Source organism: Schistocerca gregaria, chromosome 2 (genome assembly GCF_023897955.1).
Source record: "Schistocerca gregaria isolate iqSchGreg1 chromosome 2, iqSchGreg1.2, whole genome shotgun sequence".
Taxonomy (NCBI): domain Eukaryota; kingdom Metazoa; phylum Arthropoda; class Insecta; order Orthoptera; family Acrididae; genus Schistocerca; species Schistocerca gregaria.
The window spans coordinates 389,254,080-389,280,218 of record NC_064921.1 but is presented as its reverse complement, the minus strand read 5'-3'; the positions used below and the strand labels follow the sequence as shown (position 1 = coordinate 389,280,218).

General features: G+C 37.9%; 1 protein-coding gene across 21 annotated transcripts in view; it reads left to right on the top strand.

Annotated features, from left to right (window-relative positions):
- The window catches only part of LOC126321101 (zinc finger CCCH domain-containing protein 13-like), a 229,314-nt gene extending 212,192 nt beyond the window's left edge, over positions 1–17,122 (top strand). For 3 of the 21 annotated variants that reach the window (XM_049994147.1, XM_049994156.1, XM_049994157.1), the window contains 4 exons: positions 298–416; positions 3,856–4,059; positions 15,524–15,719; positions 16,256–17,122. In XM_049994147.1, the coding sequence (XP_049850104.1) occupies positions 298–416; positions 3,856–4,059; positions 15,524–15,719; positions 16,256–16,379 (643 nt within the window). In that variant the 3' untranslated portion in view covers positions 16,380–17,122. The remainder of the gene's footprint in view (positions 1–297; positions 417–3,855; positions 4,060–15,523; positions 15,720–16,255) is intronic. The other 18 variants (XM_049994169.1, XM_049994155.1, XM_049994167.1 and 15 more) reach the window with 12 other exon arrangements.
- The last annotated feature ends 9,017 nt before the right edge of the window (positions 17,123–26,139 follow it).

Sequence of the window (26,139 nt, the reverse complement as noted above, 5' to 3'; positions counted from 1 at the left end):
TATACAAATAGCAGCAATTTTGTTAAAAAATAAATAAAATGTCCATTTCATTAGGTGTATGAAAATGGTGAATTTATTCTGGTGTTTAAAACTTAATATAGAATGATCAACATATTCTGTTTGTGTAATTGAATTACTTATACATTTTCGAAGTTGCAAGCTCTTTTAATACATGCTGATGTTCATTCTCCTTCTCCAGTAGACTTCAGATCGTCAGCTTGTCCTATTGTCATGATGGAATCTTACTTCAAACATAATTGCCTTTCTATAAATTTAAAGTATTGCATGTCATTTCAGAGAGATTTTTGGTGCTTCTAGAATGGATGACAGACCACATGATGAAGAAACAATTGACCATCTGGACTTCGAGGATATATCAGATGAGGAATTGCAAGAGGAGTCCAAAGCTGGTAAAGGTTAATTAAAAAAAAATCTAACAAATGTTTACTATCTTACTTACACACTAATACAATGTTTTACTTAGGAACTATTATCAGATAAACGTCATAATATTGATCCAAAAAATTTTCCCTGGATCCTTGCGTTGTCCTAGAATCACTTGTGTGTTTTGACATAGTTTTCAAATATAAAAAACACTGTATTTTGCAGCAGTTGGTAACTTCACCATAAGTTGATTAAGAATATGGTCCTCAGGTGTCCCCCAAATGAATACAGTTGTTGAACTATACATACATTGGTATTCCAAATGGATAGATTATACCAATATGTGACATATCCTGCCTGCTGATCTGATCAATCCAAAACGATACAGTTTTGATACAATTCAGATAGTATGACTCACAAAATATTTCTATAACTTTAACTTGATAGGAATTTGAAATGAGAAATGGATCTGAGTTGCCACACTCCTGTGGAAGACCCTGGTGCTAGACCTGGTCAATACACAGGCACAACACCTCCTACTCCAGTCCTATCACAGGTTTATCCTTTCCCATCAGGGGCAGGACCACCTTCAAAAGCAATCATATCATATGCCAGTTCTGTTGCAATATCCACACGGCATTTTATGTGGGCATGAGCACCATCCAACTGTCAACCAAAATGAATGGACACCGCCGAACTGTGGCCAAATACAGAGATGGTCAAACAGTGTTTGAACTTGCTGCAAAGCGCATTATGCTCAATTTCAGTGTCTGATTCCCTACTCCTATCATCTCAATCCTTCCCCAACAGTCTGAATTACATGGATGGGAGATGTCATGCCAATGCAACCTTATTCTGTTATCTTTCTGGATGCTATATGTGCTAATCTCACTGGCCCACAGCCCACTCCACCACTGCCCAAGGGCCCAAACTCCCTCATCCTCCACCTTCACCCCCTCTCCCCCAAAGTCTCCCCTTCCTCTGTTCAGTCTCTCCCTCCCAGTCCACTCCTCCATGCTATTGTGCACTGCAGGAACTTGCTATTGCTGATGTCTGTGCAGCATTGCTATTTCATGCACTTGCTGCCTCCTTCCACCCCCCCCCCCCACCCCTTTCCCCCACATTCCCATTTCCACACTTTCTTATGGTGCAAACTTCACCACCCTCACCCTTCACCACCCTCCCACCACCACCTACTCCAGTCCTGTAACCCGGGAGGTGTACACGATCAAAGGGAGAGCCACGTGTGAAAGCACCCACGTGATTTGCCAACTGACCTGCCTGCACTGTGACGCTTTCTATGTGGGAATGACCAGCAACAAACTGTCCATTCGCATGAATGGACACAGGCAGACAGTGTTTGTTGGTAATGAGGATCACCCTGTGGCTAAACATGCCTTGGTGCACGGCCAGCACATCTTGGCACAGTGTTACACCTTCCGAGTTATCTGGACACTTCCCACCAACACCAACCTATCCGAACTCCGGAGATGGGAACTCGCCCTTCAGTATATCCTCTCTTCTCGATATCCGCCAGGCCTCAACCTCCACTAATTTCAATTTGCCGCCGCTCATACCTCACCTGTCTTTCAACAACTTCTTTGCCTCTGTACTTCTGCCTCGACTGACATCTCTGCCCTTACTCTTTGCCTTTAAATATGTCTGCTTGTGTCTGTGTATGTACGGATGGATATGTGTGTGTGTGTGTGTGTGTGTGTGTGTGTGTGTGTGTGTGTGTGTGTGTGTGTGCGCGCGCGAGTGTACACCTGTCCTTTTTTTCCCCCTAAGGGAAGTCTTTCCGCTCCCGGGATTGGAATGACTCCTTACCCTCTCCCTTAAAACCCACATCCTTTCGTCTTTCCCTCTCCTTCCTGAAGAAGCAACCATCGGTTGCGAAAGCTAGTAATTCTGTGTGTGTGTTTTGTTCATTGTGCCTGTCTGCCGGCACTTTCCCGCTTGGTAAGTCTTGGAATCTTTGTTTTTAATATATTTTTCCCAAGTAGTAAGTAATATAAGTGCCAAGTGCGGTTGAAATGTTTCCAGGGGCTTAGCAGGGGCTTTTTACCCATGGCTTTGCTCTGTACACACATCACATGTATTTTACATATTTCACAGTGTGTATCAAGTTTTGTTAAAATCAGTTCAGTGGTTTAGGCGGAGATGAGAACATACATATATGCATGCAGTTTTATAATTTTTATGGATATGGGAATTGTTCAAAATTGGCTTAATTTGAGGTTTTTACTGTAGCCATAAGAAGCAAAGATGAGCAGTGGTTGGAAAGACAGAAGATACTGAATTCTGTTCAGCTTTCAAAATTGTGCCCCAAAGACTTTGCAGGCAATGCAACATGTAATGTTACACAAAAAGAAGAAGTTAATTATACCATAGCTGAGTGATGCAGACAAAGTAATTGTGAGTCGAGAACCCAGTTCATGTGTCTAGACCTACAAAGGACTGGTGCTATGAGGTATATAAGTAGAGAAATATAAAAAGTAGGAAATACAAATGCACTGAAAGAGAAGTTGGTAATTTGAATTGGGTGGGAGGAGTGGCACAAGGCAAGAATAGCATGAGTTTAATTGCTACTCCCTATCATTTACGAGTTCCATGCAGATGAAAAAACTAAAATCAGTGCCCGATAGTGCTGATTAATGAAGACACCAAAGCTATAAATCTTAAAATTCTTAGATTGCCCGAGCGAGGTGGTGCAGTGGTTAGACACTGGACTCGCATTCGGGAGGATGATGGTTCAATCCAGCGTCCGGCTGTCCTGATTTAGGTTTTCTGTGATTTCCCTAAATCACTCCAGGCAAATGCCGGGATGGTTCCTTTCAAAGGGCACGGCCGACTTCCTTCCCCGTCCTTCCCTAACCCAATGAGACCGATGACCTCGCTGTCTGGTCTCCTTCCCCAAAACAACCAACCAACCATCTTAGATTGCTTGGATGAGTTGTAACTAGTTGAAAGTATTTAAAAACATTGTTGTAAAGACAGATGTTTGCTAACTCAGAGTTGAAACATGTTTTGATTTTTTTAAATTTATCATTATTTCCAGTTTCAAATACATGAAACAAGTATTTTAGCATGAAATGTGACATTAGTGGAATGTTATATTCAATTGATAGCTAAAGTAGTTGTTATAATACAAGAAAATTTAAAAGATTAGACATGTTTGTTCATTTTATTGCTTACGTCAATTTATTATTAATGTGAGATATCACATTTGCCGTTTGATACTAAGAATTCTGTAAAGAACATCACATAATTAAGGTTGATGAGTGGTCATCTTCTCACTACGTCTGCATAGAGTTAACTTACACGAAGTAGGTTTAGATTGTAAAAAATACTTTTAATTAAAAGTAATTTAAGTAATTAATTTAATTTATATACATAATAATATAATTAAATTTCTTTAATTAAATTCAATAATGCAACTTCAACCACTAATTCTTAATATGTTTCTCTCAGGCATTGGGGACGCTTTGGGTGTAGATTGGGCAAGTTTGGTTGCGGAATCAAGGCCTAGAACAGAATCTGTACGAGGTTCAGCACGTCGCCGTTGGGAAGCAAAGTGCATTCTATCCAGGATTGGTGTTTCTGAGCGTTATCTTGGAGGTGCTGAAGCTGTTGCGGAACTTACTGAACAATTGGAACAAGATAGCAAAGGTGACAGTAAGTTACCCAGTTTGCTAATTATAATGTGAAGAGGTTTATTGTTTACTGTCATTGTCAGTGTAAGATGAAGAAGAAGAAGAAGAAGAAGAAGAAGAAGAAGAAGAATAGTGCTGGTTGTGGTCAAAGCCATTTTATCAGCAAAATCTATATCACACACAGTCTTATCACCACTATGAATTGCGTGAACCCACTGATTTGGTTATGTAGCACAGCAGGGGGAGGACCAGTGGAAGATTTTGTCACTTTGTTTGCAAGAACTGGTTTCTTTATAGAATGGTAGACCTTAGAACACAAATTTTCAGTAGCGGTAGGGTGCCCCCCCCCCCCCCCCTCCAACTTAGAGTCTTTGAGTGAAGAGAAGAAGGGATGTTGTAGCCTGAGAATTATTTAGAAAAGGTACCCAGAGAATTCTGTTATGAATTCTGGTAAAAAGACGAGAATGAAATGAAAAAGGCACCTAGAGCCATGTTCATAAACTAACATTAAGTGGCAGAGCGTACACCCGACCAGTCAGGATAGGAACGAGTGGCTGGTGATAGGAGTGCCAGAAAGACTACAAAGGCAATAAAAGTAAGGCAGAGTAAATAATGGAGGCAGAAAAACTATGGAAAGGAAAACAGCAGGAATAATGAAATATAAATGAGAAATGAAAACAGAAAATAAATAAATAGTGACTGACAAAGCAGACTCATGTATGTGAATAGTGTTGTTCAGATCCCTCTCCTATCATCCTGATTCAGATTTTTAGCAAAATTCTCTAAGTCAGGGGTGTACAGACTTGCTATTACTACAGGCCACAAACCCCTCACTGGCGAGTGTGGAAGAGTCGCAAAGAAATAAATAAAAATGAATAGCTTATATAGATAATTTCATAAATATTATGTTGCTGAAATTGCCATTTAGTAGTGTGCACAAGGACCTACCCTCTGTTTTCCAAGAGAGAATGAACAATGATAAAAAAATTAATTAAAAAAAAAACAGTAAAAAATAAAATAATCATATGGCATTGTTGGCCAGGAATCCCCATCTTAGGAAGTTTGGCCACTGGGTTGCAAGTCTTATTTCAGGTGATGCCAATTTGTGCAACTTGCATGTTGGTGGTGGTGATGATGATAACGACGATGACAACACAACACCCATTCCAAAGGTGAAGAAAATCTCTGACCCGGCCGGGAATCGATCCCAGGCCCACTACATGGTAAGTGAACATGTTCTAACTCAGCTAAGCAGGTGGACACAACAAACAGCGAGGGGTAGCCAACCACCAGATAAATGGCTGGCCACATGCATCACTGCTCCAAGTCATTTCAGACAAATGTTGAGATAGTCCTCTAAAAAGGTCATTGGTGACTTTGAGAGTGAACTGCTATTGTGGCGTGTGTGTGTGTGTGAGTGTGTGTGTGTGTTTTCACTGATAAAATCCAGACTACTGTAGGCCATTGTCCTCATTTCATACTTGCAGGTGGTGAGTGAAGTTCCATTCACTCACGCTATTGAAATGAGAAAACTCTATACTTTCGCTGTCATTTAATCAGACTGTTTATAGTTGTCAGTATGGTAAATCAATTCACACTGATCATCATCTGTATGTCACAGTGTTCAGAAACTCCTTTAATTCTAGGTGTTGAGATTTTTAGGGTTTATCATGCATCTGAATCTCTTCTTCTGGCCTGCTTTTTCTACGTGGATTTTGGTGTGAAAAAAATACTCTACATTTTTAGAATTCTCAGAAATAGTTAATTTGAATGAAGTCAGAACTATTTTATTTAGTAAATAAACTCTTCCATTTTATTGAAATGAACGGACAATACAGTCCCTTTACAACTGGTACATCATTACCAGACTGCTCGTGATTCATAGCTTACCCCACACATCCCACACACATTTTTAAAGAATGCAGTCATCGCCACTTGGGTGATATTTTCATTGGTCAACACAGTTTTTGGGTGACACAGCAAATGCAAGTGTATTTTTATGCAGTGTTTTTAATTTAATGTTACTTGTAATTATGTTTATTGCTCTGCTACCTTGTGAAATACTGAAATATTCCACCCCGAAAGTTCTACCAGTCTCCAAACAGTGACTCCAGTGCTAACATAATCTGTTATAGATAGGTAGTTAGGCTGTCATGGTAGTGCGTGCATATTTGTAACGTAACCTAACATTAGTAGACGAATTAGAATTGGTTTTCCTACTCTTTCTTGTTACAAACATACCTGTAAATTAGAAACTATCACAACAGCACACGCAACAAAAGCAGTAAATGGTAGCACTTTACCTTGATTTCATTTGCATGTGAGGACTGAACTGAGTGACAGAATAAAGCAGCCGAGCTCAAGAAAGGCCAACAATGTGCTGTAGTTGGTCTTGTTGGATAAAGTATGGATGGGTGATAGCTGATAGTGCTGTTGATATATGGATAACTTAAATCTATCAATTGCCTTTTTGGTTATTGACAGTGCGTATCCTTTTTTCATTGTATGATTTAAAATCAAATATCTTCCAGTTTCACTACGTGGCAACTAGGTCATGATGTGTGAAATTTCATTTGGGCCTGTGTGTGTGTGTGTGTGTGTGTGTGTGTGTGTGTGTGTGTGTGTGTGTGTGTGTGTGTGTGTGTGTGCGTGTGCGTGTGCGCGCGCCTCTAGACTCTCCCTCCGCCTTTGGCTATGTCCTTGACTGAACTTCACTTGCAAGTTAAAACTCCATAGTTACCAAAAACCAATTGTTTGCTTCTGCAAGGACAGAGCTTCAAAATCAAACTATGATGTATTGCTTTTATTTTTGTTCCATCCTTCCCGGTATATGAACCAAGAACTTCATGCTAAAATTGTATCTTAAATGACATTTTCTTTATTTGCTTCCTTATTTCAATCTTGAACCTCATATTCAATGATCAGTAAGAAAATACTGGCATTCCTGATATGAATTGTATTAAAGTTACCGAATAATTACAACATTGAAGTATATAACTAACATAACTACTACAGGAACCTCTACTTTGTACAACAATCTATTCAGCTTTACTATAATTATTTCAGTTTTTCAATTTTAGTATCATACCTGAATATCTTCTGTTGTTACAGATTGTTTTTATTCAAATACTATTTATTCTGTAACATACACATTCCTGATTACTACATGACATTAATTAGTACCACTAACTTATTTATTTTGAGCGTATAGCCTTTTTGCACTCATTTATTCATCAAATGAAATTTAATTTAGTAAATTGTCCATTCTCTTCAGCTGTCATTGCCTCAGAAATCCCACAGCTCTTTCCATGCTTCATTGTTGTTTCCTGCAGATTTAACACACGTCATAATTATATGCCATTGGTCTTTTCCTAGGTAAGCACTATTGCACTCCCCAACACCTACACTTATGGACCAACTCCTGTTTCCCTCTTCAACCAAATATTCCTAATCAAATGTAAGCACGCACTGTTTCTAAAGCCCTGCAAATAAAGTAAATATACGACAGGCACAAATCCAAAACCAATTTACACAAGTCCAAAATCATAGCTATGTCCAGTCCAAAACTTTAGTGTGTCGAGTAACATGAAAAATAACCAGAGCGCATCTTACGTGTGAACTAAATCCATTGTGAAGTGTGATGGTTGCAGTTCAATCTCATATGGACAACATGTATTTTATAGACTATACGACACACCTTAATTTTGAAGCAGTATTTTTTTTAAAAAATTCATTTCCCATTTTTATTATTAGATTGGAAAGCCAGGCTAAAAGAAGAATGATGACCTTAGTTTATAAAATCAAACTGACCTTTAAAATCCTTAAAAATTGTTATCTTAACTTCTGAAATTTCTTCTTCTTATTATTTGTTATCATTGTTCTCTTCATATATAAGATGGTCTTCACTGGCATCAAGAGCATTACTTATGCTGCATTTCGTGAAAGATTTAACAATAATGTTTTCTCTCATTCTAGAACACTACTGTTCGATCCACTGACTCACTTGTTTTATTGTACGTCGTTTTAAAGCTCACTTCGGAGTGAATTCATGTTTCATCCATCATCCATTTGTGCTGTTCCTCTCTTATATGCACTTTAAATCATTTATTTATCGAGAAGCCATGAGTTTGCAATTGTGGAGTGAGTCCTCCCAGAATAATAGCAAACTCTGTATTTCCATGTCTCACTTTCTCTTGCACAATTGTTTTCAAATCGCTACTAAACTGATCTAACATAAGAAGAGAACTCTTCTTCAATAAAGCACCTTTCTTTCTCTCCCAAACTCTTGTTAATCCGTAATTTCATACGAACCTTGTCCATCCAATCCTTGTCATGTATGTGACAACACAACCTGGCGGCATTTCAGAAGGTTTTGGCATAGTTTTATGTTTGGAATGATCATTGGATTAAGTGTATTACCACCAGCACAACACGAAAGGACAAAAATGTAGTGCATTTTTTCATGTCCACTTTTTTTATAGTTACTGTTTTAGCACCTTTCATGGCAACAGTTCTGTAACTTAGCACATCAAATGACAGAGGAGTTCCATTCAAATTCGGTATTTAGCATAGTTCTACACTGGTTTTCTTGCATTGTTGACTTATAAAGTGATGGAAAGATAATATTTTGTCTTCATACTCTTGTGGCATTTTATCAGATATTTTACTTTTGGTTCGCATACTAAGTCCATAACACTTCATAATTCTGTAGCACCAACCAATTCCACCCTTAAAATCTATTAAGCTCTACTCTAGCAGTAGCTTACGAGTGCGTATTTGAATCATTTTTGTATTAATTTCAGTGCTTTGAATCAGTTTCAATATGTAATCTTCTAGTTTTGGCCATTTTGCATTCAGTTCCCCATCTGCACATTTAGTGTTCCTCATTTTTTTCAATTCTTCTTTACTAGCCCACCAATCACAGGTGGTTTTTTCTGTCAGTGGAGGGCCGAAATATCACTGAGCTGCTCTGTTTCCATGTTTTGCATATGCTGTTATGTTCAGTTTGTGCCCTGCATCATACGAATACCTATCTTTTTCCCCCCATTAGGAAACTATTAAACTAACAAAAATATTATACTGTTACTGGTTGTTGTTGTTGTGGTCTTCAGTCCTGAGACTGGTTTGATGCAGCTCTCCATGCTACTCTATCCTGTGCAAGCTTCTTCATCTCCCAGTACCTACTGCAACCTACATCCTTCTGAATCTGCTTAGTGTATTCATCTCTTGGTCTCCCTCTACGATTTTTACCCTCCATGCTGCCCTCCAATGCTAAATTTGTGATCCCTTGATGCCTCAGAACATGTCCTACCAACCGATCCCTTCTTCTAGTCAAGTTGTGCCACAAAATTCTCTTCTCCCCAATCCTATTCAATACCTCCTCATTAGTTACATGATCTATCCACCTTATCTTCAGCATTCTTCTGTAACACCACATTTCGAAAGCTTCTATTCTCTTCTTGTCCAAACTAGTTATTGTCCATGTTTCACTTCCATACATGGCTACACTCCATACAAATACTTTCAGAAACGACTTCCTGATACATAAATCTATACTCGATGTTAACAAATTTCTCTTCTTCAGAAACGCTTTCCTTGCCATTGCCAGTCTACATTTTATATCCTCTCTACTTCGACCATCATCAGTTATTTTGCTCCCCAAATAGCAAAACTCCTTTACTACTTTAAGTGTCTCATTTCCTAATCTAATTCCCTCAGCATCACCCGATTTAATTTGACTACATTCCATTATCCTCGTTTTGCTTTTGTTGATGTTCATGTTATATCCTCCTTTCAAGACACTATCCATTCCGTTCAACTGCTCTTCTAGGTCCTTTGCTGTCTCTGAGAGAATTATAATGTCATCGGCGAACCTCAAAGTTTTTACTTATTCTCCATGAATTTTAATACCTACTCCGAATTTTTCTTTTGTTTCCTTTACTGCTTGCTCAATACACAGATTGAATAACATCGGGGAGAGGCTACAACCCTGTCTCACTCCTTTCCCAACCACTGCTTCCCTTTCATGCCCCTCGACTCTTATGACTGCCATCTGGTTTCTGTACAAGTTGTAAATAGCCTTTTGCTCCCTGTACTTTACCCCTGCCACCTTCAGAATTTGAAAGAGAGTATTCCAGTCAACATTGTCGAAAGCTTTCTCCAAGTCTACAAATGCTAGAAACATAGGTTTCCCTTTTCTTAATCTTTCTTCTAAGATAAGTCGTAAGGTCAGTATTGCCTCACGTGTTCCAACATTTCTACGGAATCCAAACTGATCCTCCCCGAGGTCCACATCTACCAGTTTTTCCATTCGTCTGTAAAGAATTCGCGTTAGTATTTCGCAGATGTGACTTATTAAACTGATAGTTCGGTAATTTTCACATCTGTCAGCACCTGCTTTCTTTGGGATTGGATTTATTATATTATTCTTGAAGTCTGAGTGTATTTCGCCTGTCTCACACACCTTGCACACCAGCTGGTAGAGTTTTGTCATGACTGGCTTTCCCAAGACCGTCAGTAGTTCCAATGGAATGTTGTCTACTCCGGGGGCCTTGTATCGACTCAGGTCTTTCAGTGCTCTGTCAAACTCTTCACGCAGTATCGTATCTCCCATTTCATCTTCATCTACATCCTCTTCCCTTTCAATAATATTGTCCTCAAGTACATTGCCCTTGTATAAGCCCTCTATATACTCCTTCCACCTTTCTGCTTTCCCTTTTTTGCTTAGAACTGTGTTGCCATCTGAGCTCTTGATATTCATACCAGTGGTTCTCTTCTCTCCAAAGGTCTCTTTAATTTTCCTGTAGGCAGTATCTATCTTACCCCTAGTGAGATAAGGATCTATATCCTTACACTTGTCCTCTAGCCATCCCTGCTTAGCCATTTTGCTCTTCCTGTCAATCTCATTTTTGAGACGTTTGTATTCCTTTTTGCCTGCTTCATTTACTGAATTTTTATATTTCCTCCTTTCATCAATTAAATTCAATATTTCTTCTGTTACCCAAGGTTTTCTAGCAGCCCTCATCCTTTTACCTACTTTATCCTCTGCTGCCTTCACTACTACATCCCTCAGAGCTACCCATTCTTCTTCTACTGTATTTCTTTCCCCCATTCTCGTCAGATGTTGCCTTATGCTCTCCCTGAAACTCTGTACAAACTCTGGTTTAGTCAGCTTATCCAGATCCCATCTCCTTAAATTGCCACCTTTTTGCAGTTTCTTCAGTTTTAATCTACAGTTCATAATCAATAGGTTGTGGTCAGAGTCCACATCTGCCCCTGGAAATGTCCTACAATTTAAAACCTGATTTCTAAATCTCTGTCTTACCATTATATAATTTATCTGATACCTTTTAGTATCTCCAGGATTCTTCCATGTATACAACCATCTTTTATGATTCTTGAACCAAATGTTAGCTATGATTAAGTTATGCTCTTTCATTTCTTAGCCCCAATCCATATTCACCCACTATGTTTCCTTCTCTCCCTTTTCCTACTGACGAATTCCAGTCACCCATGACTATTAAATTTTCGTCTCCCTTTACTACCTGAATAATTTCTTTTATCTCATCATGCATTTCTTCAATTTCTTCATCATCTGCAGAGCTAGTTGGCATATAAACTTGTACTACTGTAGTGGGCATGGCCTTTGTCTCTATCTTGGCCACAATAATGCGTTCACTATGCTGTTTGTAGTAGCTTACCCGCACTCCTATTTTTTTATTCATTATTGAACCTACTCCTGCATTACCCCTATTTGATTTTGTATTTATAACCCTGTATTCACCTGACCAAAAGTCTTGTTCCCCCTGCCACGAACTTCACTAATTCCAACATATCTAACTTCAACCTATCCATTTCCCTTTTTAAATTTTCTAACCTACCTGCCCGATTAAGGGATCTGACATTCCACGCTCCGATCCGTAGAACACCAGTTTTCTTTCTCCTGATAACGTCGTCCTCCTGAGTAGTCCCCTCCCGGAGATCCGAATGGGGGACTATTTTACCATCGGAATATTTTACCCAAAAGGAATCCATCATCATTTAATCATACAGTAAAACTGCATGTCCTCGGGAAAAATTACGGCTTTAATTTCCCCTTGCTTTCAGCCGTTCGCAGTACCAGCACAGCAAGGCCGTTTTGGTTAATGTTGCAAGGCCAGATCAGTCAATCATCCAGACTGTTGCAGCTGCAACTACTGAAAAGGCTGCTGCCCCTCTTCAGGAACCACACGTTTGTCTGGCCTCTCAACAGATACCCCTCCGTTGTGGTTGCACCTATGGTACGGCTATCTGTATCGCTGAGGCACGCAAGCCTCCCCACCAACGGCAAGGTCCATGGTTCATAGACTGGTAACACAAATAATTTCAATTTAGGTTCACTGGCACCAAAGACTGCTGTGATGCATCATAGGTTAGAGTGTTTTCTGGGTTTGTGACAGTGGGGCAGAAGGGGACCAATGTTATAAAGCTTGTCAATCCCTGCAACTCGTGTTCTTCGCATCGATGCACTGGTGCTGCCAGTTGAATCCAGTGTCGCCAGATAGAGATAGGTTTCCCGCGGCATCGAATAAGTGGCCATTTTTAAGACTGACAGGAGTTTTAAATCAAACTTTGGACACTTCTATATTAATTTTGAGTATAAGATGCACCTGAATTTTGTAGGCAATTCTTTGAAGAAAAAAGTGTGTCTTACAGTCCGTAAAATACGGTACTCAGTGTGTGTCTTCAATTGCTGATCAATAGACGTGTCAGGAGGACAGGGTCGTCATTGTACGAGTACTGCAGTGTCCTGTATGTAGAAGCACAAGTACCTTCTGGCACATTATTTCTGGGATCATCATTTAATAGAAATCTGCTCAGCCACTAATAATAGAACTATGCCTTGGAGAGACAGTTGGGGGTGAGGGGTGCTGTAAGAGGTCTGGCGAAACCGTTTTCACCCACTTCAGAAATTCGCGAAGGGTGAAAGTTTCTTAGGATTCCAGCACAATTATTGAGGCTTTAGTTGGGAATTCAATCGAAAGCATGACGAACTTCTGAGTATATTTTGAAACTTATCAACACTTGAATTTAAAAATTTTGGTCAAAATGGTCTCTAAATAAAAATACTTTTGGTTGAGATGCTGCCTTTATTACAAGTGAACTATTTCCTGTAAAGAGAAATTTTCTTTTTACGTGTTACTCTTTGAACTTTATCCACATCTTAGTATTAGCATCTACTTACTGATTTTAAAATTTCTAGCCACACACTCCCAACCAGTAATGCTAAATCGTACAGTTACCGTATTTACTTGAATCTAAGCCGCACTCGAATCTAAGCAGCACCTGAAAAATGAGCCTCGAAATAAAGGGGAAAAAAATTTTCCCGAATCTAAGCCGCATCAGAAATTTGAGACTCTAAATTCACGGGGAGAGAAAAGTTTTAGGCCGCACCTCCAAATCGAAACAAAGTTGGTCCATTGTAATATGAGACAAAATTTAGTTCGAATGAATGACGATACAGCTACAGTATTTTGGTTCGAGTCTTAAGCTTAGCAGTTAAGCTTTACGATGCAGCCATTGCTATGCATCACGTGCCCTGTCCGTCCGTATTTATACAGGTACCCTTCCTTTTTCACGTGCTGTGTCTGGTTTGAATCGATTGCTTATTTTGCTTTGATCTGATAAGTGCCATTTTCTTTGTTATGGGTGTTTAAGCCACTCTAAGCTGAAAATGCATTACTGTACTGTGTCATGCACTGTTTGTCGCAATCTGCTAGTGCATTTTTACGGCCTGTCACCGCTTGCGGCATGGCTTGCTTTTGTGCGTGCTATTGCCACTTACAATTAAAAAAGAGAGGAATCGTCTCATTAGCGAAACAATGGCAAGAGACTGCTATTTGTTGTTACTTACACTGCTGCTTTCTTTGATAAGGATCAACAAGAACCAAATAATAGACTGTGTATGATAGAACATGTTCTGAACGAGAGTTAGGCGAAAATTTTTCTCCGTTTGAAAATCTTTGCGGCCGCTTCTTTAGTACATGAAATTATGCACAGAAATTAGTCATCTTAGATTTAAAAATCTAGTCAGTTGCCGTGCTTCATTTTTGACTGTATCACTATTAGGCATAAGAATAATACGAATATAAACATGACATGATACGTATATTCTTCTGCGTTTGCTGTTGTCTCACTCTAGTTTCGTAGTTTATTAGGCAGACAGGATTTAAATGAAATAGCTTCAAACACGAAAGAATACCTGGCAAAATGTTTATATTCGTATTATTCTTAAGGTGAAGAGAATAGTGCATGTGATTCACGTTTCATCAGGTTCCTATTAGCAACCATCTCTTCTCACAGGTAGGAAAAACTTCAGAACGTAGAGTTGGCCATATTGACAAACATCCCAAACAGTCTTGCCAGTCGGATTTTCATAGTACATTGAAATTCTGCTACACTCAAAGATGAACAATATGGAATTTGTATTTACTTCGTTGGATAATGTATGAAAATGAAAATGGTTGAAACTTGTGGCGGAGGAAAAAAGATCGTCTCCCACTTTCTTTCTTTCTTTCTTTCTTTCTCTGAAAAAAAGTGGGGCTTAGATTCGAGTAAATACGGTGCACTAAATCTTATGGTTACATCATGCCATCCATTGGCTAGTATTAATTCCAGTGTAGGCCACTCTTATAGGGCAAGTGGGGACTCCACTATGATTGTCCCTTTTATTACTTCCAAGGAGACTAAATTATGCTTTAGTGAGTACCAGTTCAGTCCTCAGTTAGTTGAGCCTATAGTGGTGTTTATAATGGCAGTAAATTGACCATAATCTGTCAGTTTTTCGCATTACTTGTTCCAGTATATTGACTTAATGATGGTATTTGGAAATTGAGACTTACCTTACCCCTTAATATTAACAGGTCTTTGAATTCTGTTGCCATAAATTGAATGTCATCATCTGACAGTTGCCTCCTAGGTTCACAAAATTTCAGAAGACAATAATCCTTTATATGTAATTTTCTCGAGCATTCCGATACCATTAAAATGTAGGGCAAAATGTGTCTACCTCAAACCAGTGGTACATTATTAATTACTGCCAGTTAATCCCATAAGCACAAGGAGGTTTTCAGTTAATACTCATATGTAGCTGATAAAGCCATAACTTTAACCCAGACACAGGTTTTAGCAAAGCCTCTACTGACTAGCTCATACATAGGATTGAAGTACTTTTTTTAGGGGGGGGGGGCATTTCTGAAACTTGGTGCAACTACCTCAGTGTCATTAGATGGTAACTTCATATTTCATTACCCATTAAGCAAAAGATGTAACAATACATACATTAAATAGTGATATTTCTGTGGACAACTTTGTTTTCTTACTTCACTGTTCCTTGTTGCACATGAACAATAAACAGCTTTTTAGGCAACAGCTAAAGGAAATAACTGATACTAAATAAAACAAAGAATAAGTTTAATGAAAAAATCCAACTTTTTTTTTTTCAACAGATAAAGAAAACAAACCAATCGGAGATAACCAAGAGTGTCCTCCAGCTGAAGAAACCACAAAGGAACCATTGTTCCTACATCCTGTGGCAGGAATACACGTAGCATTGCGTGACAGAGCAGCAAAAAGGAAGGCATTATTTGCTAGTTGTGGTCCATACAGAAGAGCTCTCTCTGCTCGCAGGGATCTTGCTGTCAGGTATGTCAGTATTGAAGTTTAGTCCATCTCTTTTAAATAGATTGTTAACAATTAAAGGAGAATATAAGACCAGCTGTATTCTGCTCTTTGGATGGAATATTTTTTGGGAAAGAATGCTTACAATAGCGAAGGTAGTGAATATCTCTTCATTCCAGTGTTGCATGTAACTATCTTTTAAGTCCACATTGATATCAATTTTTATTTATTTCTTACCCTCAGAATTCCTTTGTCAACTACTCCCTCCTATCCTACAAGGATGATACTGCAACTTAAGTTGAAAATTGTATACTTAGCTGTACACTCGTTTTGTTAATGGAGAAATACTTGTTTTCTCCTTCATTAAAAAATTTGCTTTAAAATTTATTCTAAACATTTATAAGAAATGCCTTTTGTCATACAGAAAAATTATATAATGAGTTGTGCTGTATAAATATTTCCTTTACAGCAAATATTTCATAATAACTTTTTACTTTGCAAATGTGTGCTATTAGCTATAGATCAATTTTATTGCTGTTAAGATATAACAGAAATGATAGTTTTGATTTCAGGCGTCAGCTGTGCAATTTACCAGTGAAAGAGACAAGTGTGGAATCATCACAGACAAATTCTGACAGTGATTTGTTTCGTCTCAGTGTCCAGTTATTTGAACGAAGCCTTTAGCAGTGTAAAAGAGACATATTAAAATTTAAGTCTTCAGTGAGTTGAAGTCCTGCAGTTCTGATTTGACTCTGACTGCCGTATTTGGGATGAATCTCACCAATGAGACCACACTCAAGGAGAACTGTCAGTATAGTCCAAATGGCTGCAAAGAGACTTGTTACTGCAGCAGCCCTTTTCTTGTAAATGCTAAATGAATTGTAGAATGTATATTCTAATGTCTGTCTCCCTCAGCATATTGTACAATTACAGACTCATGAATATTTTAGAGTAAATTAGTAATACAATTGTGAGTTGTAAGGACCTCATCATTTCAGTGTAAACATTTGCTTTGCAGATGTTGTATTTGTTCTTTTAATATGATTTGTATATTTGTACTTGTGTCATAGCTCTAAAGTCTACATTTGTTTCATGTACTCTATTTGAAGTTTTGATTATACATAAAATATAAACTGATTGTGTGTGTGTGTGTGTGTGTGTGTGTGTGTGTGTGTGTGTGTGTGTGTGTGTGTGTGTGTAGCCATTTTCCATTTTGTCAGAATATTGACTGTATCTGAAGTAATTTCAGTGCTTTACAGTACTGGTTTGTTTCTTTGTAAATAGGAGAAAATTGTGTTTACTTGCAAGTGCTGTATTCTTGAGATGTTTGTATTTAACATTGCTCTGTTTCACATACGTGTTCTTTGCAAAATAATTGTTTTGGTGTTGTAATACATGTGCACAATACAGTGTCACTGTTTTTTTTTTCTGGTATAAATTTATCAATATTACTGTCAAAATTTGTCAGTTACTTGTTCCTGGTCATAGCTTCTTGTTTTTTCACACAGTGAATTAATGTAGAAGTTGAGACACTGCAAAAGGATTCAGGAGGAATGGGATTCCAATTCCTGTGTACCTATCATGTTTTATTTCTTTCCAAATCTGCTAAGTTCTGTAAGTTACTCATAATATAGTTCTATTAAGATCGAACTAACTACCATAAGCCGTTCCAACTTAACTAGTCATATGTAGTGGTCTTAAATTTTATGGAATTGTAAGCAATGACCTTCCTTCCATTCTCCGAATTAGTGTGATTGTGATGTAGTTATGTAATTTTCCGTTTCAATTCCATCGTCTTCAAACTGAAGTTCTGTGTGTGCTACAGGGAGACCGCACAATCATTAGATGTTAATTACCCATGGAATTTATCCTCCTCTCAGCCTCTATCCAAAATAGCTATAACTTCCAAAAATACTCATCTCCTCTCCCCCCCCCCTCCCCCCCCCCCCCCCCCCCCCCCGCCAAGATGACAACAGAGATCCTTTACAGCATATTTCTTCATGCTACATCAATTTGAAGACTATTTTTTTCACTTCACACTGAATTTTATGAACACAGGTAGGGTAACTTTGATCTTCTGTATCTCAGAAATGGAAAATTTTCAAAGTCGTTCAAGACTGAGCTCTTAGGAATACTTTGTAAAAATTACAGTCATTTGCTGTGGATAGCCTTATTTCAATCAGTGATTGGGTTTTGATAACCAAAAATATTCAGATTTTTTTGACATCAGCATCTTAGGAACATTTGCTGTGCATAGCCATTTTGGAATACTTGGCTGGGTTTTGGTCTGTTGGTAATGGCAAATCTCTCTCTTTTTGGAGTTTTCTGATGAAATGCCCATGAACTAATGGTCCCTCCATAAGTCCCATCAAGCCCACCATAGACCACATCACTAAGATAATCCTTCTGTTGGGTATATAAGTCAGGGCATATACAACCTGGGACAATCAGGAAATCCAGGAAAAACCCCAGAAATTTTTCAGAATTCTGGGAATTTTTCATTGCTTTTGTTTTTAGTTAAATTTTTGTAACTTTGACTCGTAATAACTGATACTCTAACAAAGAACATTAGGTATCCTGCTACTGCAGAATCATACTGCAGCAGTAAAACATAAACAACAGAAAAAAATCAAAATAAAAGTTAAGTTGCAAAGGAAATGAGCCATTTAAAACAAACCACTGTGCACACAGAAGTCTCTGCAATAGCAAAATGTCTCACAGACCTTAGGATAAAGACTGTGCAATACTTTGTAACAGCACACTGCTTTCTATTGGCATGCTGTTTACATTAGGTTCATTTGAGCAGTTGCCAAGGAGCTCATGGACATGCACAATTGAATCACATATGAGCAGTACTTTCTACTGCTTCGCGCTGCTTGAAGTGTGGCTGGTAGCTGTACCAGCTGTAGCTGCAAGCAGCCAGACACTAACATGAAAAATTTTTCTGGTGCCCTAACCGCCAGATTTGCTCATGCGCAGAGTTGTCTGAGTTGTAATGGGGAGCGGTAGTTTCCATGTGACCGTGTTTACGTTTCATGATTTCGCTGTTTCCTCTTTGTTTATGGCTCCCACCTCAAATGAAAACAAAATGGATTTCTGTGGCCAGGAGCTATCAAGTGAATTAAAATACATTCACATAATTACAGAAATCAGAAATTTATTACCTTGCAGAACAATGAAGTTATTTTTGTCGGTTTGCTAAAACAATTGGGTTTTATTAATCTTTTCCACTAAGAGAGTCAATTTATTTGAAATGAAGTGTTTCATTCCACAGTATCAGCTAGTTCCAATTGTTCGCTGAATTTCAAGTGCATATTGTCACCTTCTGGCATGTATGGCATTATGCCACAATAAAGAACTAAGCATGAGACATTACATTACAGTACAATACAATACTAATACTCCAAGACAATTTAGATCCTGAAAACCATGCTTAAAAGCTTAATATCAGGTAGGGCCTACTTCATTGTGAATCTGGACAAACCGATGTGCACTTCAAGCCCAGTTATGCAGTTTAGTATAGTTTACAAAATTCTGATGCTCTTGGAGTATCTTCAGATGTCCTTTTCTTTTGTAATGTAATGTAAGATCTCTTAATGCTTTATATATACAAACGTGAGCTTCCTACATCATCGTAGCTGCACAATAATGCCTGTTTTTTGGAACACTCTGCTAAAACGAACACATCTCGGGAAATACAAACGTGAGCTTCCTACATCATCGTAGCTGCACAATAATGCCTGTTTTTTGGAACACTCTGCTAAAACGAACACATCTCGGGAAAGTATTGCGAATGGTGGTTTTAAAAGCATGACTTTCAAAATAAACTTCCTTTTAATGCAAGTTGAATTATGTTACATGTGGGATGACTTCCTTAAATCATAGACTCTCATTTACAACTTAAAGGTTTGAGGACTAATCACTTAGAATAATTTGAGCCCAGGACAACAGACATTTATGTCATTATTTTAAATTTTATTGGCACATTTGTATGATGTATCTTAAAGTGTAACATATGCAAAAAAAAGACCAATATTACATGTGAAAGCTTAGCTTTTCTTGTAGCTACACTATGTATATTAATGTAAACCATTAACTTTTCCTCTTTGTATGTTCATGCTACTGAATAGTGATCGTGCTGTTGGCTGACTATATCATGTGTCCTGTGCTCTGAATATCTGCTGTCATCGGCTGGTGAGATCACATGACATGAGTTATAATTGTCTTACAAAAGGGCATCGCAATCTTGATTTCAATGCTCTGGAAAATAATGTGCTGTGTTTGGTGGAATATGAATTTATACGTTCTTAGTAAGAAAATATGCAGCATACATGTTGCTGCATATCGAAAGTCTTTCCAAAACTTTTTTTTCCCACTTTTGTTTCCTAAAGTGCTAGGAAGTTCTACACTGGTGTACAAAACTCTAACCATTCAAATGATTGATCAGTTTTACAGTTCTGAGGGAAAATTACCAAAAATCTACTGTCACTTAACATGAAAAAAGTGCATTTTTTAACAGGGATATCCAGGAATGTTTTTTCTTTGTCCACATGCACACCCTGTAAGTGGTCCCTAGTCCAAGGGCTATCCAAAACACGACTGTACAATTTTATCACAAATAGAACGCAAGGTATGAGCACTGGAAAATCCCTTTTTAATGCATGGCATTTTGGAACTTTTTAGGTACACATGTTGTACCATGCATAACAATACAAATATTAAGAACCAAATAAGATTTCTTGAAAAATGTTCATTTACAGGGATTTTGTTTATTGTGAGTTTTTGATCAGTGACAGCAAAACATAATAAGAAAGTCAGCTACTGGTAGAAAATTGTTGCTTTGACATTTACAATTTTATAATGGGTGCATTAGGATCTGGATTATCTGGTCCATGAAAAGGCAACAAGGATCCAAGTAAATTATTGGTTCCATCTGGAAGAAACATAGTATTTGTGTCATTACATATATATGTATTTAAAAAAATGCAGATTGCTTTCAAAAGCAAAGAAGTACATACATAACAAGAGTTACATCAGTTACTACCTGCCTCCCGCATGGAACACGCCTATGTCACCACTGACTACTAGTGTTTGATACATACGGTTGGAGTCAACAAGTATGGGCCTGAAGATGATGATGTAACAACATCGAATCTAGTCGCCAATAAAACCAACACCTTAATGCAGCTGGAGGAATTTCGTCATTTTTTAACATATAATTCTACAAATGGTTATAAACACCATGTAAGGAAGCATTTCTCTTACTAGCTAACAACTGATTAAGACAGAAATGCATTCCTCTATCCCCATAACAAATCATGTAAAAGGACCCATACTATCTCTTGTACCAGTACATATTTATATGGCACAAATATTGTCATTATAATTCTGTACCTGTGAAAGAACTAATAGGACAATCCCCAGGTATTCATCTGATGAAAACCATCATATTAGTCTTAGACAAGAGATGAGCATAACCTAGAACCAACATGTAGCTGATTATTATGTCAGAAACTGCCTACTCCAATAAATCTCATAGTCATTAGTGCCCGAATACAGTAACATTACTTTCCAGCAATTAAGTTTTCAAGGCAGAATAACCCTTCACCTACAACACATACTAATTAACACAACCAAGTGACATGTTCACACTTAACCAAAACATCACTAGACAGACTTTAATGATATAATCACTCTTACAACAAATAATTCACACATATGATCAACAGGTGAACATATAGATATCTCTATAATATTTATAAAATATAATCAGTTCCACCAACAGTAGAAAGGTTTTAGGTCTTGATAAGCATATAACCCTTTAATTTTTCCACTCTCTGGGGAGCCATATCAGGTAGGTGTCAGGTATACAGGCAGTTTGAAACAACTCATAAAAAGATGTTCCTGTTTCTTTACTATTTTATTTATCTGCAGAGACCTCTCCCATATCAATCATAGCCCTGCGACTTATGCTCTCTCCACAAATTCACTAGGGTGTTTTTTGTTGTATACAATAATTTCTGGTTTTGGTTATTTTGCTCCCAGTCGTGATGTTGCACATGAAAACTTGAAAATAATTAGTACATGCAAAACATTTTCATACAATATCATAAATAATGTTGAATAATTTACAGAACAGGTTTCACGGCTTTCTCAATGTCATGTCACCAGGTGTCCAGTTGTGCAAATTTATATTAAAAAAACACAATATAATTAATTAAACAAATTTATTTTTTTGTGCACTTTTATCATTTTGATTCCTTATAGATTTTTAAGGGAATGCAATGTCTTTCACTTTTAACGTACATCAATTCCTGTATTGATTAAATGGTTCTCCTTCCGCTATAATTAATTCTCATTCTTGACCGTGTGTACAATATTGATTCTTAATTGTACTCCAACTTCTGATGCAGGCAGCTACAGTGACATGACATTGGGATAATGTGCAGAAGAAAAGAAAACTTTCGTGGTTTTACACAAAAACGAACTCTGACTTCATACTTTCATAAAATTATGATTCAGAAAACACATTGTATCGTAAGAAATACATCTTGCCATGAGAACTGAAGAGAGAGTCTCTCTACTAATTGTCCAAAAAAATTGAAAAATGTTTCCACAATTTGTCTTTCGCCTTCCAGCGTAGCAAAATATCTCTTTGCCGACACGCTTACACTGGCCGTGCTACTGTTTATTGTCATTGGTAATAACTTTCTTCACAGTGTGTCGGGGCTTTTCTGTATGTACCTATACAATAGCCTTCACACAGACCAAAATTCTGCTGAAGCAAGCAGTTTCCTAAATGTCGAAAAAGGTAGAAGTGGCCATCAGTGCAGAGTTAATCGGTTTAACAATGTATAGCCGCTATCACAATAAAATTCACATGCAACATAGATTAAACTGTGTAGACCAAGAAAATAATATTTTTGAAAAATTGATTTTTTGAACCAAAATCGATTACATCTGCTCTTAACACTTCACACAGAATAAAGGGGGCATGAAATTAGCTATAGAGGTCCTTGTTATAAAAAACAGCATTTTACACCACCGGCAATTCCCTACCTTCACACCTAGGAGGAAGTATGTCCAATCAGTGATTTCATTAAATCATATCACAGTGTTGAGCAACAAATTCGGTTTGTCACCAGCTGCAGGGACATGCCTCTGTGTGTGGAATGAGCAGAGTGACAAAGTGTGCTATGACAGTTTGAATAAGAACAGAAAACTTTATTCTTTAAAATCTGTGATAGATGGACCAATTATTAACCTACTATGTGGCCATTATTTCAAAAAACTGGCATGCTCAAGCAGATTGTAAGTGACAATGGATCCCAGTTTACTGAATTTAAGTGGAATAGTTTCTTTTGTTTTTGAAATATGATGGTATCTGACATAAATTACCTCTGTAATATTATTCTAAAGCAAAGCCTCCTGAAAGACTCTTTAGGGATTTAAATAGATTTGTATGAACTTATTGTTCTAGGAAGCAAATTGTGTTGCCCAAGTGACTACAACAAAGAGATAATTATGAATGAGTTAAATCATAGTTCAACAGGGTTCTCATTGAGCATGTCGCTGTTCAGTAGGAACAGAACCAATTCAGAAGGGAATCAAAAGTGAAACCGGTATTTATGGAAAATTTTGGAAATACGCCGTTTGTTTCATCGCAGCAAAGGTAGGACCGCTATGCAGCTGCTTGCTTAGCTATGTTTGGTAGCATCTCCTGCATAGTAATTAGACATCCTTTTCCATAAATTCCCTTCCTAAATGTATTGTAGTGAATTTTTCAGAAATTTTATGTAATGATTAGTGAGAGAAAAGTTTGAAGATTTTGTGTCATAACATTTCGTGCGTCATAAAAGTAGCCAACATGCTGAGTCGCGATAGGCACAGATTCACACAATTAAAGTTTCAGCCATTAAGGCCTTTGTCAGTAGTAGACACACACACACACACACACACACACACACACACACACACACACACACACACACAAACGCAACTTGCATACACATCTGCAGTCTCAGAGACCTGAAACTACACAGTCATAGCTCTCTGAGACTGCAGATGTGTGTGTGCAAGTTGCGTTTGTGTGTGTGTGTGTGTGTGTGTGTGTGTGTGTGTGTGTGTACTACTGACAAAGGCCCTAATGGCCGAAAGCTTTAATTGTATGAATCTTTTTGTTATGCCTATTGCGATTCAGCATCTCCGCTATATGGTGAGTAGCAACTTTCCTTCTCTGGTATTGTTACATTCCATCCTGGATTTTCTATTGTATGATAAAAGTAGCCAATTAACGCTTGACGGCACGTAAATCATGTTTAAATTTACAAAAGTAATATATTTCAATTTTCTGTTTTCCAAAATTTTTAAAAATGGCTCTGAGCACGATCCGACTTAACTTCTGAGGTCATCAGTCGCCTAGAACTAAGAACTAATTAAACCTAACTAACCTAAGGGCATCACACACATCCATGCCCGAGGCAAGATTCGAACCTGCGACCGTAGCGGTCGGTCGGTTCCAGACTGTAGCGCCTAGAACAGCACGGCCACTCCGGTCGGCTCCAAAATTTTTAATTTTAACATTAAATCAAAATGGCACAAAATTCAGTTTCAATTATTGTTGACAATGGCAAAAACGAAATGAGCCAAGATGGCGTACAATTGCAAGACAGAATATCTGAAATATCAGCGCCTTGTCTTCCACACTTAGATGTATTAAGTACATAACCAAAGTGACGAGTGCTTTCACAGAGCTCTAAATTTGATGATATCGTGATGATAGATGAAGCTACACCACGTATCTCAGAGAGCAACATTCTGCGCGCACAGGAAAACAGAAAGCGCACTTACAACGATTTTTGACGACACTTAACCGTCACCCATCACACGAAAAAAAGGTTCAAATGGCTCTGAGCACCATGGGACTTAACATCTGTGGTCATCAGTCCCCTAGAACTTAAATCTACTTAAACCTAACTAACCTAAGGACATCACACACATCCATGCCCCAGGCAGGATTCGAACCTGCGACCGTAGCGGTCACGCGATTCCAGACTGAAGCGCCTAGAACCGCACAGCCACATCGGCTGACCGATCACACGAAATCCAAATGTTAATTTACAAAGTACAGTTGTTAACAACCAAAGTACATTAGATAGCAACCAAAATAGCGGACTTGCCATGATACTTCAAAAACTTGATAGCTTGAGCACCAAAATAAAAAATACAAAATCCAAGTTGCGTGCAGACGTAAAATATACTAACACCAGTTTGCGAACAAACATAAATAGAAAATTTGGGTCTGTCACAAAACCTTACCATAGTCACACAAGACATAAACAGCATGGAACAAATTTTAAAAGATTTTCAGTATACAGTCTCACAGCAGATCAGTGATTTGACGAATTTTTGCGAGGAAATGAAAATAAAATTTAGAGACATGGAAAAACACCTAAAGCAAGAAGTACTTTCCGAAGTGAACAATGACATTACGGAAATAAATCAGAAATTAGGCATTCGTAACGAGCGAAATGAACAGTAGAGCAAGAAATAAAAGTGATTAAAGACAACACACAAACTTGGAAGCTACACAAACACAGTTAACTTCCACAGTAAAGAACATCTCTACCGTAGTGAACAAACTGCATAAGGATTACGAAAATATACCAATGGCTGTTGATGAACTCAATTTATAAAGTAGCATCACTTCAAATCGAATCAGTCTGTACCAAAAAGGAAAGAGACAAAATTAATGAAGATTTTTATCTGATGTAATTTCAAAAGCTGAAGCAGGTACTTTGGACAAAACTAGTACCGCAGCGGAAAAGGTAGTGAAGGAACGTAGATTAATCAATGATGTAGCTGAGAAAGTTATTAAGCAAAAGGAAAATGATATTATCGACAAAGTGAACACCAATTTGCAAGCTACAGAGCATAGGATACGTAACTACTTAAGTGAAAGTGTTACAGAGACACAAGTTGTACATATAAAGTGCCAGCCACAGCAAACCAAAGTAATGTGTGCACACAGATGATGGATAACCCTACAAACAATGCCAGTAATAATGACAGAACACAGATGTAAGTTTACAGGACATAACACCACAACCAATACCTACGAGAAATGTAAATAATTATGACAGCTATGTAAACACAGCATAAAATGCAAACAGCTTGTTCACTATATTTGCCGAGGAAGGTCTATTAAGACACCGTCAATTCCCAACGTTTATGAGTGAAGGTAAGGAGATGAATCCTCTTGTATTTATTAGTGCTTTTCGACATATGTTTCCTAGAAATTGGACGTAAGCACAAAAGATTAGGTTTGTTGTTGGGTACACGCAAGGCGATGTACTTTTGTGAGCGAACGAGGTAGCTGAGCGTTGTGCCACATATTCACAATTTGAACGGGCATTTCTTGACAAATACTGGTCAGGAGCAGTAC